Below are 19868 nucleotides of genomic sequence, written 5' to 3' on the forward strand. Positions count from 1 at the left end.
CTTCATTTATTTGGGCATATTGCTATGCAGTGGGAGAGATAAAGATGAGATGTTATGATCTCTGCCTTTCAGAGGTTCACGGTGAAGCTAGCATGCAAGAAGCCAGGTCCTGCCTAGTGTCACACATGTTACGGGAGGGAAAATAAACTCCATGAGGGGTGTGGAGCAAGCAGTTCTTACTTGTGCCTGAAGCATTGAGGTAACAGTGGCCAGCACACCACCATCTGGGATCCTATGACATGGCCGTAGAAGCCTTTCTTAGTTCCTTTCTCCTCTGTTTGCTGGGAAGAAAAGACTGCATCTGGTGGAGATAACATACAAGCAAGGCCTTGCTCAGTCACAGGGCCATTAATTCTGCACTGTGGTGACTAATGCTATGAGTGGCATTTGCTCTAAAAGTATTAGGAACAGACTTGCTCTTGCAGTAATGGGCGTTGCTGGTCCTTATCCAGATTTGCCTGTTTGGACTCATGCTTTTATAATCTACTCTTTGGTTTTTATTCTCTGCTTTTCCTGGAACCTAACTCCAGATTGTTCCACAAGGATAATTAATGGCTAAGGTAGAAGGAAGACTTTAAGGTGAATGTGGAGGAGTGTCATAGAAAGAAAGAGAGTTCTGGAAGACTAGGGGAATACATAAGAAAGATCTTGCCCCTATGCTATGCCCTTGTGTTGGTGTAAATGGGTATGGTGAAAGGAGAAAGTCACTTTATGATTGAAGACAGACGACCATCATGTAACAAGAAACCTGTAAATGCTTTGCTTCCATGTTTATAGCCATTTGATAGTGAAAAGAGAGAGGAAGCAGGTCATGCTACTTAGGGAGAACAGATCTATAGTAACATACAGATTGTGGACCAAAGTGAAAATGAAATTAAAAGGAAGATTATATTCTCAAGAGGCCTTTCAAAGTCCAGACTCAAACCCAGATAGGAATTTGACTTGAAGCTCTGCTATGAAGCCTTGGGGAAGTCCAGGCTGTGAGTCTTCATTTTCTTGTTTGCAGAATGAGGATAATTATGCACATAAGATTGCTCTAATAATAGAGTGAAACATCTGAGTGGCTGATGCATCGTGAATACTCAGTCTTCACCATTGCTCTCTTTTGTAGGAGGCTATGGCTAACTCCATGCTCCTTGTCAGGTCACCTTCACTTCTTTCATCCTGTTTTCCCAAGTGTTAATGGGAACAGTGCCTCCACTGCCAACAAGGTTTTTATGGGGACTAAATTAGATGACGAATACAAAGCATTTGATAACATAATAGAGGACGAAGAAGTGGTAGTGCTACTTAGAGAACAGCCTCTTAGGAAATAGCCTGAAAGATGCCTATTCTTCTGTGTTCTGGAACTGATGAAAAGCCTGAAGCCCCAAATGCAATTGTTATGAAAGACACCACAGCAATCTCTTCTGCCCTCAACCTTTCTCTGACCGTGTAAAACTTCCAGAAAGAATTGTGCTGTTGCTGAGAGAAAAGTGCATGGCAGTATTCTTGAATGCCCATCCATATCCAGCCAAAAACCTCATTCCATTCATGAAGCCTTCTGGCAACCTTGCCCCAGAGAACACCCCTAATTTCATTTCTTTTGGCAACCAAGTTTCTCCCACTTACATGGATGCTGAGATAAACCGTTCATACTTATTTCCCATGAGTATACCATATATTCCAAACTCAGCTTTGATTTCCTGAAGGATGGACATTGTCTCAGGACACTTGTTTGCATTGCTTGTGAGAGAGTGTGGCTGGGCTCAAAGAACACCTCGTTTCAGAATATCTCTAAAACTTGGGCATATGATGTTTGTGCTTTTCACAGATATCCCAACTTGATATTCAGAAGGGAAAACTTTGTCCATTGTGTTTCCAATACACTAAGTTACATTTTTCTTTACTCAGTGTTTGCTGAATGTTCACGAGTTACATGTGAAAGACTTAGGATTTGACAATTCAAAAATGAATCACACGTGGATTTTGCTGTCATGTTCCTCCCATGCTAAAAGACAGAGCCACCAAACAAAGATCCAGTGTACAGAATTCAAAATAACAGAGTCAGAGAAAGGAACTTGGATCATGTTGTGTTTCCTAAGCGACACAACACTGAAGTTGAATCAAAAGCTGATGTAAATTGGAGCTTGTGGGACTAGAACAAAGGGCATCTGGGAAAGAGATGATTAATTGTAATATATATATGCAGGACAATAAATAATGATGTAGGATGCGAGCAGAAGCATGGTGGGATGTTAGATCAGAAAGGACATTGGAAGCCAAATGGAAGAGGATACGGAATGCCAGGGTACATATTTTGGGTGTTTTTTGCTGGCATCAGGGAGTCAAGAAATAAAATCTTGGACTCACACACACATATGCACAGAATTTGTTTCTAGGGTACTCCAAAAGAAGCATATGTAAATCAGCAGGGAGAGACAGAGATGTATCGAGGTATATCATACGTTCATTCTTATTCTTCTAGAAAACAGGTCAATCCGCATGTTGTATTAGTAGCTAAAGTGCAATTGTCACAAAAGAGGCAACAGCTGCTGAACATCATACAAGTTAGTTTAGCATTAGAATGGACTGTTCAGGCTGGCAATATGATGTAGTAGGCTAAGCCTCTGCCAGCGGCACCGGCATTGCTTTTGACCCCGGCTCATGATCCAGCTGCTCCACTTCTGCTTATGGCCTGGGAAAGCAGCAGAGAATGGTTCAGATGTCTGGGCCTTGAACCCATATTGGAGACCTGGAAGAAACTCCTGGCTTCATATTAGCCCAACTATGGCCATTATGGCCATTTGAGGAGTGAACCAGGAGATAGAAGATCCCTTGCTTTCTCTATGTGTTTCCTCTCTGTAACTGCCTTTCAAATCAAAATAAAAGCAATAAAAATCTCTCCCCTTCCCCTTCAGTTTGACACTGGGTTTTAACTGTGATAACTGTGAGTGAAAAATTTGAGGCAACACTCATTGGGTATTTCAGCTTAGAAAACCCTTTGCTCCTACTTCAAAGCTTGACTTACAATGAATCATCCAGTTGAAGCTCCCAGTAAAGTGTGTAGGAAGATGGCAGGCTAACGATAGTTTTTTTTTTTTTTTTTTTTTTTTTTTTTTTTTTTGCCAAGGACGCAGGTTAATGTCCATTTGGACACCTTGGGAATTAATGATTCATATTTCAGGGATGTCATCTGGTGCTCACCAGGGGGAATGGTAGGCCAAGGATGGACACAGAGTCAGGTAGAAATGTTTAATGGCTCTATGCAATGCAGTACGTCCTTTCTGTCTGATTGCCCTATTCCCACCATCACTAATCAGTGGAAATGGGGCATTGCTGTCAACAGCCTAATGAACCAATGGCATGTGCTGAGTGCTTCTCAACCTTGGCTGTACATAACATCACCAAGTCCAGGTCTCAATCAGCTAAACAAGGATCTCTGAGAATGGGGTGCATGTATGATACAATTCTGAAGCCCCTCACTTCTTTCTGAATTGTTTGAAAAACACTAGTAGTTGGGGCAATATGGATTTCAGAAATCAGAAGAAAAAAATGTATATATATATATGTATTGCTGATAAACTCTGAGGTTACTGCTCATTGTGTAGTTTTTGTTTCCTTGATAGCACTTTCTGCAGGATTCTGGCCAATGTCATGAGAAAATGTGCATAAAGCACCGAGTACTGCGTCACAGTACCTGTAACAGAATATCTGTCGTATAGAAAAACAGAAAATTTTGCCAGCACTATTCAATTCTTAGGCTTGTTATCATTGTTTCATTTTGCTGATTGATAACAAACAGCAGACATAGAAAATCTGGAGATGGAAGATAGTATGGGAATTCCTCAGAGATCTAAAAACAGATCTTCCATATGACACAGCCATCCCACTCCTGGGAATGTACCCACACAAAATGAAATAGCATATGAGAAAGTTTGTTGCTCAGCCGTATTTATTGCAGCTCAATTCACTATAACTAAGATATGGAATTAATTCACATGTACATCAATATATGACTGGTTAAAGAAAATGTGGTATATAAACAACATTGAATACTACTGAGACATAAAAAGAATGAAATCCTGTCTTTTGCCACAAAATCAGTGCAACCGGAAACCATTCTGCTTAATGAAATAAGACAGTCCCAAGAGTATAGATATTATATCTTTTTCATGATCTGAGACACCTAAAATACAGAGTACAAAAAGTGTTATGTTCTAGATGAGTTGAAACTGACATTTTGAGATTTGATTATTGTTTACAGGCTTAGTCGGTATGCTTCAAAAACAGCTTTTTTTTTTTTTTTTCCAATTTGCTGTTTTTTGGAATCTTTACCTAATGGAGTATTAAGCCTGTGATTGCAAAGTGAACTGAAAGTATGCCATTGTAAAATTGAAAATAACTGTATATTACATATAAAATAAAGAAGAAGGGGGATTGGTGGTGAATGCAGGCAGGGGGAGGGTAGTGTGGAAAGTATCACTGTGACCCAAAATCTATACTTCAAAATATGTAAAATTTGTTCACTTTGCATAAATAACAAAATACATTTGGTAAAAAAGAAAACCTATAGATGTAAAAATGGAAGATAAAAGTCTCATTCATCGCTCCACCATTTATCTAACCATATGGCTAAAAGTAAATCGATTCATCTTGCTGAATCTCAGTTTCTTTCTCTGCAAAATGGGTATGATATATACTTTCTTCTCTTTGCTTTCAATGAACATCAGATAACTATTATCTGGGATAGTTCTTTGAACAGTTTAAAGTTTGTTAGAAATTTTGGATTATTAATGGGTTACTTTCTGGTTTTGTAATTCTGTGTACACAGCCTGATGCTAAAAGTCATAGCATATCCATCAATGTAAGCTGCAGACTAGATGGGGAAACGGAATTAGATGAGTGTATGTTACTAATGTTTATTCTTTGATTAGAACACCAATCACACTGGTCATCTCTTTTCACACTCTTACTAGATTTACTTTTCTCTCTCTTACTAGATTTGCCACATGGGGCATTTTTTGTAAACACCTCATGGATGGAGCCTATATCTACTTAGGCTACTATGCCAGTTATTAGCTATCAGTCATCTCATTCAGTCCTTATGGTAACCTGGTGGGGACAGATCACAGGACCTGTTTCTATGAAAGTCCTGGATCAACAAGTGGGAACTTTCATGTGTCTGATTTGTATCTTAACCAGATTGCTGCAGAATGCTTGATTGTTGTGTAGATACAATTGTCCCAGTTGCTAGTGCCACCAGCAGGGTATACAGAGATCTGTTTCACCATATTCCTGCAGAACTTTTTTTTGTAGAATATGCTTGTTTTCTGTGACTGACTTAAAAACTAGAGATGTGCAAGTTGGAAGGAGAGCTGAGAGACTGCCATGGCAGTCAAGGCCTATGTGAAAGGAACCTGCATCCGGTGATGAGTAAATCTATCAAATGTAAATTCATCATGAATCATTTTCTATGCATGTATTACATGGGCACTTCAAAAATTTTGTGGACATATTGAATTAAAATGTCTAATTTGGTACAAAAATCTTTTGGAATCATGTGTAATTTTCTTTATAACAGGCATTATCTATGAACATTTAAGAAAGTTCTTTTTATTAGTTGAAAGGTAGAGTTACATAGTGAGTAGGACAGAGAGAATTAGAGAGACAGATCTTCCATCCTCTGATACACTCCCCAAATGGCTGCAGTGACTTGAATTGGATCAATCCGTAACCAGGAGCCAGAAGATTCTTCCAGGTCTCCCACATGGGTGCAGAGGCCCAAGGATTTGGACCATCCTCTGATGCTTTTCCTCGCCATTAGTAGGATTGAAAGTGGAGCCGCCAAAAGTTGAAGTGGCATCTATGTGGCATTCACGTGCCACACGCAGAGGCTTAGCATGCTACACCTTGATGCCGCCCCATCCATGAACGTTCTGACGACCCCTCTGTGCACAGTTATAAAAATTTTTCTACTGAAATGAACTGAATCATTCAATTTCATTCTCCACAAAGTTTTTGAAGTACTCTCATATGGGTCTGACTCTGTACTAAATGGATTAGTACCTAATTTAATTTAACACTCAGTATTTTTGTACAAAAGTGAATTATTAGACCTGATGAATTAACTGAGGAAACTCAAGACTTGGGGAATTTATATGGTACACCCAACGCATATTAGACTGTAGAGTTTGGGTTCAAATTGACTTTCTGGAGGAATAGCTGCCAGAAAAATCACCCCCCCCCCAAAAAAGCTAAAAATATTAATGGTCAAAAAGAATGGAAGGCATAGAAGGTAGCCTAGAGAACTCTGATACTGAGTAGTAAGTTGTTTGGCTAACCATCCAAGATGGTGCTATTTTGTCTTCCAGGGGATGCTGACAGTTTCAGCAAAATGCGGCCTCCAGTAGAAAAGCAAACCATCATCCGGCCCCCAGTGAGGCCCCCAGACCCTCCCTGCCGGGCAGCTATTCCCCAAAAGCCAGAAACAAAGCCAGATGTAGTAGCTGGCAATGCGGGGGAAATTCCATCATCCGTGTAAGTAGTCTTATTTTTCAACCTTGACCCAAGATCCATCTTAGGCCACCAGGAATGCTTGTGGAGTTAACATGTGTGAGGTGTAGAACACACAACCCTGGGCCACTGTTGACTTTACAGGCCAGGGGAATACCATGGGCCAGCCTTATTTGGAATGGGTCTCAACACTGAAGACCTAGAAATTTCCCTAAAGCTGAAGACTGGACTTGGTTGTTTGCTAGGAGACCCATTTTTCTTACCTCTGTAGGCTGACAAAATTCTCTTCTGTTGTTAGCTCCCTTGGCTCGGGAATTTTTTGTTGTTATTATGTTGTTATGTCTTGTCGCTGCCCCTGATTTGAAAAGCAATTTCATGCAGAGTTGTTCATTGCACTAGTGCTTGAGGCATTTTTTTTTCTTTTGGGGGTAAGGTAGGAATTTCTAAAATCTTCCAAAATGACTGAAATTTTTCTGCAGAGATCCTTGTCGGGAAAGAACTAATCTGACACCTGGCAGGCCGGCTAGAGGCTTGGCTACAGGCCAAGAACCCAGGCAATGAATGACCAGCATAAGAATACAGCAGCTCCCGGGGGGAGCAGCCTGGCCTTGGCCACAGCCAGCACCACTGGCCTCTTGTCAACCAGGGATTAAAATCTCTCAGTATACTGCCTCCTTCTCTACCCTTCTTTTTTGATCTTATATTTTTCCAAACTGTAAAATCAGGGAAAGAAGAAAAACAAGGCCTCCACAACTTTGACTAATTAGCTACATGTGTCTACCAAATGTCAAAAATTACACTTTAATGCCAAAGACTGATTTCACTATTCCTCCCCGCACCCACCCCCTCCAAAGAAGGCCTGAATGAGTAATACATTTCAACCATTCTGAACCAACAGGCAGCAAGGATATCATCTTTCACCTTTGGAGTGACCAAAGGTTCTGGGACATTTCCCAATCTGATATTTGCATTTCTCCAGTAAAGAGTTTGCTGTTGGTGGCCCATTGGGTCAGAGGCCTTTGCTTTTCCTGTTGGCCAGTTGTTCTCATGTATATTCTGGAACAGCTCACAGATCTTGATTGGCTTGTGTTTGCAGGGTGGCTTCCAGGACCAGGTTCTTTGAAACAGCTTCCCGGAAAACAGGAAGGTAAGAGACACAGGTGATGGAAGATAAGTCAAATCACTATTGGCTCTTACTCCTGCCTCCTCATGATGCTCTGGTCCTGTTTGTCTGTAACCCTGTCACTTTCCCTTTGCTACTTTTCAATACATCAATCTTGGTTTTTTTTTTCTTTTTGTCTCTCTCTTGTGTATTCTCACACTGTTTCTATCGTTCCTCTTCACTTCCTGTCACTCTTTTGATTTCTTTGCGTCCCTCTTTCTGTATCTTGTTCATTTCTTACTCTGACCCTCTTTCTTTCTTTGTCTCTCAAACATATACTCAAAAATGTTTGTACACATACGTACATACATACATACACATTCCCACATGCACCCTAAACTGTATTGCAAAAACTTTATACCCAATGCAGCTCTCATTATATATATATATATATATATATATATATATATATATATAAAACAGCTGAACAGGCAGATGCAGAATATAACACTCTAATGTAAACAGCCTTAGGATAAGAATGATTTCGATTTCAAGCATTTGATTGAGGTAGTGGTTCTAAAACTGGTGGCACATCTAACTGTCCTGGAAAATTTAGTGGGGAAAAAAATCAGATTCCTGACTTCTGCTCTAGATTCACAAAATAGAATCTCCGGGAGTGAGGCCTAGGGATCTTACTTTTTGTTTTATTTTGCTTTGTCACCTTGAGAAAGAAAAGCAGACAAAAAAAAGTTTGCTGGGGAGGAAAGGGAGAAGGAGGGCGCATGCACAAGCCTAATGTTCTGCCTAAGGATACACCTGTGTATAAGACCGCTTCCTGGTGGGCCCTGCTCCCTCGCTTTGAAGTCAATGCCAAGGAAGTGGAATGATGTACATTGGAATGGATGAAATGAACTAGACATACCTACAGGGAAGAATTTTGGAGGAGGTGGTATTTGAACTGACCCTTGGAAAAGAAATGGAGAGACACAGAAAAATATGAGAGGATTGATCTCTGAGCAGAGAACCAGGGCACTGAGAAGGGAATATGGTGGAGGCATGAAGAAAGTCTGATAAACGTTAAGGCCAGCAGGCTCCTACTAAAGTAGCAATATCCAAAGTGTTGAAAAAGACTGGGAATCATTACCAAGGAACTGGGTCTTGACAGTCATTGCTTAGGAAATCTTTTGAACAACCATAGCTTAAGGGGACTATAGCCAAAGCAAACTCTTCGGTGAGGTACCAATTTACCTATTCCACATCTGGTTTGGATTTAATCCTGTCCTTTACCCCCAGATTCTCATCTTGGCCTGAGTGCAGGTAATACCAAAGTGAGTACACCTGCCCTCCAGGATGTCATGCATCACCATCCTTAGTATCCACAACAGGTCCTTCCATCTGCCTGAAGAAAACATCCATTCAGTTTACATGAAGAAAGCATCCCTTTCATCTAGGTCTCAGTGCATTCCCGTGCTGGCCACTTCTCAGTATCCTCAGACAAATCCTACAACCAGTCCTGTCTGTGGTCATTGTTGCCAGGCTATTCCCCCATTTCTAAGGAAAAGGGGCATATATTTAACCTTTGTCTTGCAACTCCTTGCTTCCTACTCATATACATGACTATAGCCTGACATTAGACTGGTATCATTCTCCCATTAGTTTCCATTCCCTAATAGTTTAAAAATATAACTCATAAGAAAATGAATAGTGGTTCATTAAGCAGAGAAGGGTAGAGAAAGAGAGAAGAGAAGGGAGGGAAGGGCATTTCACAGAGGCAGGGAAGCTGTAAGCAAGACAGGCTCAGAAGCAGTTAGTGTTCCGTTATGGCTGCCATGTGGACATGAGAAGAGAGAGCTTAGCTGAAGTTAAGAACAGGAAATGGATTGGGGCACCCTTATATGACTTACTGTTTGGTCTTTATTCTACAGACTATGCTAATGGTGTGGTAGGAATCACGGAAGGTTTTTTAAGCATAATAATGCATATTGTAAGCTGAATGCATTATAAAAAATGGCTCTTGTGGTTACAGGGAAAAAAAAGATGGTTAAGATTGGAGGCAAGGTGGCCTATTAGGAGACTTATTATCCTTGCAAGAGTTCACAAAGTCTCAACCTATGGAATACCCGGTGGAAATAAAAGGGAAGGGACATAGAGGGCTCAATAACACCCTGCTGAATTTTCAAAATTGGGACATTGGAGAAGGAAAGTCTGACTTGAGCAATTATGAATATAATTACTCATGGAATAGGTTCTGTCAAAAAGTCGCTATGCCTGATTTTTGAATACTGATTTTGATGACACCATAGGAGATCCGAGGAGAGATGTACAGTGTACAACCACAACTTAGGTTAGTACTTGGGACTGGACCTATGTAGGTTTAGGGATGGAAATGCTGAGTGCAGATGCAATATAAATCCAAATGTGAAAAGTAGCATTCACCAAGTACTATGGTATGAATAATTAGCCCTGTGAGTGGAGGTCCCCAGTTTTCAGTGATAGAAAAATCATTGAGGTAGCAGGAATTGATTGATGGGAAAAGAGAGAAGCAGAAGGCTGAGGGCATAGCCATGGGGGTCGTATGTACTGTGCAATGCTTTAGCCATACTGTAAAGGACTGTATTCTGACAACTGTTCTCTCCAGTTGTCCTCAGATAAGGTTAGGATAGGACTTAAATAAGCATATCAAGAGGCTGACCAGAGCTGATTTGGTTTTTGAGACACAGCTGTATTCATTTTTCCTCCTCACCATTCTATTAGAGAAAAAAAAAATCACAGAATGAAGTCTGTAGTCTTGGGTCAGCTTCTCTGAGCTGTTCCAGCCTCCCGTGTAAGGATTGTTCTGACATTTGAAAGATGTCTTTGTGTCTGAAAGGCTGAGCTCTCTAAACTTGCTAGATAAGTAGCCCAACCTTTAAGCGTTTTGAAACCTGCAGTCAGTCATTCTGTCATTTTCCAAATGGTCTATTCAGTACTGACCTGGAAGGGTCCACAGTTCCCTTTCTTTGCCTCTGCAGTCCCGATTTCTGGAGTAATAATGACATTTGTTCTTCCTTTGCAGTTCTCAAGGCAGAGTTCCTGGAGATGAGAGTTGAGGCCACAGGTTTGTAGTCTCCACCCATGATCACAGAGCCTTCTTGATGAGATCTGAGTTGTTGAGGACTAGAACATCATGTAGATCCAGAGGAAAGGACCTCACCTCCATAACACATAGCCTTTAAACCTAGTGCCTTTCTATTCTGAAGTTTTATGTGATTTTTAAGTCACTTTTCTCTTTCTTTCTCTGCTAAAAAGTATTTTGTAGTTTTACAGATTTCTTCAGTTGAATTCATTAGGAATCATAGGCTGTGATATTTTATGCAAGTACATTCCCTTCTTGTAGACACAATTTCTTAGTGTTAAAATTAGAAGATTGGAACCTTCCTATTCTGATATCATTTGATTCTTTTTTTTTAGAGAGAGAAATTTGTATATTTGAAGCTGAGTGTCACAGAGATGGAGAAAAGGAGAGAGAGAGATGGGAAAGGAGGAGGGAGGGAGGAGAAGGTGAAGGGGGCAGGAGGAAGGTAATATAGGAGGGAGGGAGAAACAGAGAGAGAGAGAGAGAGAAAGAGTCTTCCATCCTTTGGCTTACTCCTCAGATGGACACAGTGGACAGGGATGGACAAGTCAAAAGTCAGAATCCAGGAGCTTCTTCTGGGTCTCCTACATGAGAACAGGGTCACAAACACTTGAACCATATGCTGCTGCTCTCCTATGTGCATTAGCAGGGAGGTGGATCAGAAGTGGAGCAGCCAAGCCATGAGCCAGCACCTATATGGGATGCTGGTATCACAGGCAGAATCTTAACCCACTAGACATTGACTAGACTAGACTAGGTTAGACCCTCATTTGGTTCTGTAAAGAAATTAGTAACCTTTTCTTAGAGATGGAAAGAGAGGCCACCTGAGAATTTGTGGAGGGGCCTCATTTCTTTAGACCAAATTAGTATTCCAGTATTACCACTTGGTCCCTTCTATTAGTCTAATGTAAAGCAATTTCACCTTCATTATCTCATTTGACCCACATAGCATGCCAGAGGTATGGAGGCTAATACAAGTATGTGTTCTAACTCAGCGAATAAAGGAACAGGAGCTGAGTTTCTGATGCAGAGAAGTGACATGTTTAAGGTCACAAATCAGGGAAATTCCTTTGTTAACACAGAAGTTCTGGTTGGCTTGACTATCCAGTTTCTGGTATGACCTGAAGAAATATGTACAAGTAAGTGAAATTCAAGTATCTAGAGCTTGGCTCCTCATGTGCTCCCTAGCCTTCCATTCTCTTCCTGTCACTTCTTGTTTCAGAGATCCTTGTTGGTAATCTTTGTCAATTCCAAGGGGGTGAAGTCCCAAGAAAAGGAAGTTTAGGGTTATTGGAGATCCATAAGCCCATGGGTATGATGCATCTTGGGTAACGTCAGCAGTTTTCTTATCAGGCTTTATTATTATTACATCAGGTAGACATTTGGGGAGTTAGAGTGAAAATGGTGGCACAGAATCTTTGACCCTGATTATTATGCCTTCATGGCCTTTTTCATGGAATCTGATTTGTAGACGCCATTTCCCAGCAAGCCTCTGTTGCTCAGAAGATTGACTACCAATTATAGATGCAGCTAGCTACCTAATCTACTCGGAGAGGGCCATAGCTTAGAGGCTGGTAGATGCTTGGCTAATCCTAACTAACTCTACTTTCTTCCTTTCCTTTTAGGTTGTAAAAGCCTTGGCCACAGGGGACCCTTTCAAGGTTCTGAAAGTGTCTTCTCCCTACCCTAGTGTGCTGAGTCCTTTTGTGCTGAAGAGCAGCTCCTTCCTGGTCCTGCACAGTCAGGCTCTAGGAAGCCATAAAATAAGGGGCACATGTCATAGACAAGTGCTTATTTCTCCTTTGTGTTCTGTCTTCATGCCCTCAGAAGGTTCATCTTGAGTTCCTGCAACACTGTGAATGATGGCACTCCCTCAGGCCTGCTGAAACCAAGATGCCCACTGACCTGAGTCGAAGAGAAGACCCAAATTTTCAACCCTTGCCTGATTTTCTTGCTCCTTCAAAGGGCCATCAGATGCTGGCAGATTTGGGACTAAATAACAGTTGGTGCCAGGGGTCTTATTCTGAACTAAAGGCCACTCGAGTTAGGGCTGTTGCTTCTGTTGGATGGAGGGGAGTAGGGATGTTTGCTGATTATTGGAGAATTTTAACATACCCCTTACTAAGGATTTGGACAGTGATGCCAGGTTGGCCCTCTGCTACCACAGTATGTTGTGAAGAGCCACTTTGCTTCTATGAGGTCAGACAGCATGGGTGATGCCCCACTACTCTCCATGTGGACCTAGCAAGATGGCCTTCCTGCTCCTGCATACAACCGCTTAGGACAAATTTGCAAAGCATGATTTGCATGTCACAGCCTAGGTCTATCTGGATTATTATTTCTCCTGTTTTCACCTGAAGGAGTCCAAGGAATCAAGGGGGAAAAAAAAACCCAAAAACTGCCAACATTACTTCTAAAAATGGAGACTGTGCTTGTCCTGTAAGAATTCCATAATTGTGTCAAAATTGTTCAGATGCATTGAAGCAAAGAACCTGTCATTGTTGCTTCACTTTTGATTTCTGAAGATAAGTTCTTTGATCTCCCGAAAGAAGCCCTTCTTAACCCAGTGTCCATAGATTCAGAGATTCCACAATACCCCTAAGATGGTATATAGAATTCCATGATACTATGCTTTTTTGGGGGAGATGATCGGTAACATTCTAGTGAATTTCAAATGGGCTTGTGACCCAATAAAGCTTAAGAACCATAGCCCTTCAAATATGACTCTTTGTATGTTCCATGAAATATTCGATTGGACAGACCTTAAAAATAATTTAATCTATCTACTGTATAGTCTTGGAAGCTGAATGATAGCACCAAGACAGGGCTCCGGATCCTTGGATGTCTATATGAGGGTCATTCATTCCACTACACTAATCTAGCAAAGGGCTTTCTGGATAGTTGCTTTGGAGCCCATCATTCTTGAAGGTTTATCTTTTGCCCTCTTTCTTGAGTGCTGCATATTTGCAACCAAGTGGTAAATGCAGGCATAAGCCCCTGATAGGTAAGAAATCTGAGTAGTAGACATTTCTAATTACTGTTTGTGAAAAGGAAGTTTCTGGAAACAGTGTTGGTTCACTTGTTCCCACGCAGATGACTGGGAGCCACAGCCTGACTTCAGAGTCTGGGTAATTCAGTTGTTTCCCAGTAGGAAAGAAGGGCTTTCCCCAACTTGCACTCGTTATAGCAAGGTCCTACAAGTGCATTGAGTGTAGTACTGAGAAAAAAAAATATGCGGAGAAAAAGAGAGAGTGAGCAAGATCACATACCATGTGCTCAAACCAACTCTGTGATGCCTTAGAAGCAATGAAACTAAGACTGTACTCACTTCCAAGATGGAACTCCAGACATTGTATCTTGATTGATTAGGGACATATCTGCCAAATATCCTGAGAGCCTTTGTGAAAACAATTGAATGGAAACTTGATGCTATTCTAAATCAAGACATGCCCAGGTGGCCACATTGAATTCTCTTCATTTTATCCAGTCTCAAAGGCTTAGTTGCTAAGAAACCAGCAGCCAGAGAGGCAAAAGTGCACCTGCTGCTGTCCCCAAAGGTAGTCTCTTGGGAAGCTTATTGAGCTCTGGTCTCAGAGCTGTGGTCTTCTTGCTCTCTCCTGCTACGTGTATCAATAAAGCTGGTAGGTATGCGGAATTTCACCATAGGAACATTTTCCAAAGGGGCCACAGTACCTTTTGAAGATGGTGGAGGCATGGTTTCACATTGGATTCCTTTAGAAAAGTACCATCATCATCACTACAAAAATTGAAAGTGTATTGGGAGCTGGAGAAATCCACTGTGATCTGAGTGCAATTGTTATACAGAAACATAGTGTGAGAGTGCTGAGGGTGGCCTGGGTCATGAGAGACTAGGTTGGAGAGTTGGGACCACCACTCTGGATGGGGACCAGGAAACTCTGCCTGCACTTGGTTATACACAAAGAATGCCAAGAGTGAAACTTTGACATTCTGATTTAAAGAACATTGTAGGGCCTGGCGCGGTAGCCTAGCAGCTAAAGTCCTTGCTTTGAATGTGCCAGGATCCCATATGGGTGCTGCTTCTAATCCCAGCGACCCCGCTTCCTATCCAGTTCCCTGCCTGTGGCCTGGGAAAGCAATCAAGGACGGCCCAAAGCCTCGGGACCCTGAACCCTCGTAGGAGACCCAGAAGAAGCTCCGGGCTCCTAGCTTTGGATTGGCACAACTCCAGTCGTTGTGGCCACTTGTGGAGTGAATCAACGGATGGAAGATCTTTTTCTCTGTCTCTCCTCCTCTCTGTATATCTGACTTTCCAATAAAAATAAATAAATCTTTAAAAAAGAGAACAATGTAGTGAGACATGCTGTTATGGAATGAGACTGGCTTGGCCTAGACTTAATGAATAGTCATTCGAAAGAGGCTGGGGAAGAGGGTGATAATTTGAGAAGGGCAAATATAGGAAATTATCACCTTCCTTTGGGCAGCAGGTGGGAGGAATTGGCAGTTGATGAACTCTGTCTTGAACTGGCAGTACTTACCAAACGATCTCCTATTTATTAAGCAGTTCCTAAGAGCTAGTTACTTCCTACACATCATTCCATATTTTGCTGTACAACAACAACCATATACTATCTACCAATTTTACCATTAAATTATGGCCTGGAAGGATAAAGTGACTGTCTCAAGGGCACAAAGAAATCAATTCCAGAACTTTGATTTAGACGCAGCCTTCTGGGTTTGTGTACTTTGTGGCGTGCTCCCTTTGCCACGTTGAGGTAGGTATTTGAACACAATCCACATTCCTGGAGCTGTCATGGGTGTTGACTCTCATCTACCCCAACAGCTATTTCAAAAGCATTTCAGGAAGTGAGGGGAAGCAAGGAAATGAGAACTAGGCTGAAAGATACTCAAACTGGGATTTTCTTGTCCCCTTCACTTGCACGGTAAGTAATATGTCTAAAAGGCTTATATCATTTCACCTTGCAAAGGATTTATGTTTCAATTGGTTATTGTTAAGCCATTGAACTTGGCCATTTTACAACGGGGGCGGGGGGGGGGAAGATCTTTGTGTATGAGTCTGTACTTCAGCACGGCTGTAACATGTACGGTTTCAGGCCAAGAGTCTGGACACATCTGCACGTGTAGTTTGAGAAGCATGGAAAGGCCCCCAAGCCTCTGTAGCACTTGATGCCTTGACATCAGTTACCTGCGGAATTTTCTATGCTGATAGCTAAAGTCAAAAGATGGGTTAAAAATAAATATTCGTATTGTTAAGTTGTTTTAAAAAAATGTGTGTGTGTGTGTGTCTAGGCAAAGGGGGCAAAACTAAGCATCTGATTTTAGTAAGACGATAATGTCAGAGTATTTCTAAATAATTGGCTGTCGCACAGAAATATTCTTCCCTTTTCAGCCGGTTCCTTGATTCTGTAATAACTAGAGCAAATAAAGTAGTAGAAGAAAAAATACTTCTGTGACTAGAAAACCAATTTCCTAGGAAAACGTGTTGATCAATGATACTGCCATTAAAGTAGCTGCACGCAAGTGGCCTTCACGCATTACAGGCCCAGAAAAAGCTTCAGAAACAATAACAAAACAGTTGCAGGAAGAAGAAGTAAGATATCATGAAGTTATGTTTCCAGTGAAGAAAAGCCTTTATGTTAGTGTAAATATGAAGGTGGTTTTGCCCAAGGACATTCAAAATAGGGCTAAGAAGACTGCCTATGTCATACACACAAATGTGATGTCAGAAAAAAAAATAAGATCCTGGAGCTCATTTCTGTGACTTTTAATAAGATATGCAGATTTTTTAGTTCTAATGGTGTCTATTTTCAGTTTGTCATGGAAATAACTTTTTGGGCATATCAGGTATGAGGGCGCAGTTCTTTCCTGCTACTCATACTCACGCTTTCTTCTACATATCTAAGGAAACTTAGGCACACAATCCTTTTGGAGCCAACACTCTCAAGCTACGGCCTGCTCTGCTCATGACATCATCATTCCCTCAGATGTCAGAGCATCTCTATCTGGTGGGTGTCAGCCTCATCTTAAACACACACACACACACACACACACACGGAGATGAAAAATGATCAGCCCAAGATTGCACACCTAGGAATTTATGAAAGATACAGGCCTGGAAACTCATTAGGCTTTTCTGTTTTTAATACACCATCTTATCCCCGATGGAAATAAAAGAAATCTCAAAAGTAAATGAAGATGCTCAGAAATAGGATTGCTGAAAATGTCTGCTAGTCTTCCTTTTCAAAATGTCATCATCAACCTCATTGTCAGTAGTACATGAAACTTGTGAAGGGTTTGTATTCTTCAGAGCCATTCCACCCATCTGGAGTCAGAGTCTGTATTCTGTCTTAAAAAATAATTGTTTATTTGAAAGAGCTATAGAGAAATGGGGGTGGTGGGGAGAGATCTTTGAGCTTCTAGCTCACTTTTTACATGGCTGCAACAGCCAGCACTGGACCAGGCCAAAGCCAGGAGTCAGGGGCTTCTTCTGTTCTCCACGTGGTTGGAAGGGTCCCAAACACCTGGTTCATCCTCTGCTGTTTTACCACACCACTAGCAGAGAGCTGAGTGAGAAGAAGCACAGCAGCACCTATATGGAGTGTCTTCATTACAGATGGTGGCTTTAGCCACTATACTACATTGCTGGATCCTAGAATCTGTATTGTAATAACATCTGCACAAGGTTACTGTGGCCACTAAAGTTTTTGAAGCACTCATATATGGCATTCAAGATGCAGATGAGGTTAAGGAGGAAGCCTTTGGAGGGAGAGAAGGACCAAAGCAAGGTGACTAAAGCCAGCCTTGTATGTTGGAGAGTGCTTACAAAGATTGAGCCCAGAGGTGCCAGCTTCTTGCATTTTTTTTTTTTTTTTTTTTTTTTTGCATTTTGCTCCATGCTCTGTTCAGCAGTAAAGGAAGTTTCTGTACTTCAAAGAATAGTGAAACCAACCTACGCAGTAAGAATAGTGAAAGTTACTTGGCTTCAAATTTGAGCAGCAGAGGCAGCAGAAAAGCAAGTTTCAAGGGCCCCGGGTGGGTAGGAAGGGTGTCCAGACAGCCCTGTCACGGCCTCTCAATGCTGAGCAAATCCCTCTCCCTCTCTAGACCTCAAATTGTTTGCATCTAAATTAGGAGTCCCAGGGCTCATTTTTCAGCTTTGACATTGCCTTGTTCTTGGGTGTGGGTTTTGCCACAGCCTGCAACTGTAAAGGAAATGCAGACAATACCATTGACCACTTTCGAGCCAGAGTTCGGTATCCTCAGTTCACATAAGAAGGGAAGCTCCTGAAGGAAGTTTCAATTGTGGCAAAATAACATCAATAGAAACTGTAAGGAACTGAGAGAGGCATGACTGCAGCTAAACAGCTTGAAATTGGCCAGTGTTTTAATTACTTTGCTTTATTTAAAGCAGCTGCTTCAAATCACATCTTGAGGAGTCAGCTCCTATGGCCGGAGTAGGGTTTACTTTAACAATAAAATATACTTGTCAAACTTGAGCCTTTTGGGAGATAGTTTATTTGGGTTAGCAGAGGCTGTGTAAACAGTAGAACAGCTTTCCACCCCTATTTGTCACTTTTCTACCCAGATGATTCCTGTGCCATTAGTTGAAGATCCCTGGCTAGAAACCGACCTCTTAGGAGAGGGTAAGGGGCTTGCCTATGGCTGCACATCAGAGCCAAGTGCAGAAAATGCACTCAGAGGACTAGCACAGGATTCTTCATGGATTTTTACCCCAATTATTTGAAAGGCAGAGAGAAGTCTTTTTACCTGATTCACTCCCGAGATGGCCACAACAGCCAGGGATGGACCAGATGCTAAGGAACTCCTTCTGTGTCTCTCACATTAGTGGCAAGATCCCAAGAACCTGGGTTATCATCCAGCGCCTTCTAGGTGCATTAAGTGGCAGTTCCTCATCTCTGGGTACTAGGACGTGTGGAAAGTCATGAGTTGTTTCCCCCTTTGTCTCTCCCCTTCCCCCAGGAACAACAAGAAAAAATAGCAACTTTCAAAACAATCAGTTCACACAATTTTCCCTATACCTCAGTCCTTCCCACCCTGATCAAGCCTGTAATCATTATTAAAAAATAAAATTTATTTTTAAAAAGTTTTAAAAAACAGTATATGGGATTGAAAGTCACTCTGATATAGGATGTGGGGTTCCCAGCTGGCATCTGGACCACTGTGCCAAACCTTGGCTATTCAACATTATCAAAGCCTCGATACGTTTTTATATTTTTATTTTAATTTTTTTTTAAAGGCAGACAGACTAAAAGCTCCCATCCACTGGTTTAGCCCATAAATGTAATAGCCAGGGCTGGGGTGTGCCAAGGCCAAGACCCTGAAACTCCTTACAGGTCTCCATGTAGGTGAAACTTGTACATTTCCTTGGGCCGTCACCTATTGCCTCCTACAGTGCACATTAGCAGGAAATTACAATTGAAAGAGGGGCTAAGACTTGAATCCAGGTCTTCTGATAGGAGATATAGGTATCCCAAATGATGCCTTCACAGCTACACTAAACACTAACCCAATCTAATTTTTTTGATCAGTTTTACAGAATTAAAACATCCGTTTCCAGAGACAGAACAGACACTGGGGAAGACTGCCAGGCTTTCCATCTGGACGTGTTGTTTCCATCACATACTCACTCACTTCATTTGATCCTCAGTCATATCATCTGGTTGAAGCACAGATGAATTATTTCCCATCCTTGAGGTTCAGAGAGGTAATATAACCCAGCCACTGTCACACAGGTGGGAGGCAGACTGAGCTCTATGTTGTCTGGTTTCTCGGACACTCTGCTGCTTCTCTTTTCAGAGAAGCTGCCCTGGAAACCCTGAAATGCTACATGCTCTAAGCTCTTAATTGCTTCAACTCAAGTGCTTTTAAAGAGGTTGATACTTTCCCCCACTTGAAGCATGTAACAGTTGTATGATTTGAAAATTTTCAGAGCATTCTTGAGTCCCTTGCATCATTTTGAGCTCATAATAGCCTCAGGAGGTAGGTAGATAGGTCAAGGGCTTTTGCTCCCACTTGGCAGGTGTACCAGTTGAAACCCAGAGGCATCGTATTAGTGTTCTCTGTCGCTGCTGTAATAAATTATCACAAATTTAACAGCTTAAAACAACAATCATGTATTAGCTCACAATTTCTTTA

At 41.6% G+C, this 19868-nt stretch overlaps 1 protein-coding gene across 1 annotated transcript in view; it reads left to right on the plus strand.

Annotated features, from left to right (window-relative positions):
• Positions 1–13728, plus strand: part of OPHN1 (oligophrenin 1) — a 296207-nt gene extending 282479 nt beyond the window's left edge. The window contains exons 22-25 of the mRNA XM_041000958.1: positions 6354–6519; positions 7592–7642; positions 10653–10694; positions 12338–13728. Coding sequence (XP_040856892.1) covers positions 6354–6519; positions 7592–7642; positions 10653–10686 — 251 coding nt within the window. The 3' untranslated portion in view covers positions 10687–10694; positions 12338–13728. The remainder of the gene's footprint in view (positions 1–6353; positions 6520–7591; positions 7643–10652; positions 10695–12337) is intronic.
• Positions 13729–19868: the final 6140 nt, after the last annotated feature.

This window comes from Ochotona curzoniae, unplaced genomic scaffold (assembly GCF_017591425.1).
Source record: "Ochotona curzoniae isolate NIBS_2020 unplaced genomic scaffold, NIBS_Ocur_1.0 contig_1274, whole genome shotgun sequence".
In the NCBI taxonomy this organism is placed as follows: domain Eukaryota; kingdom Metazoa; phylum Chordata; class Mammalia; order Lagomorpha; family Ochotonidae; genus Ochotona; species Ochotona curzoniae.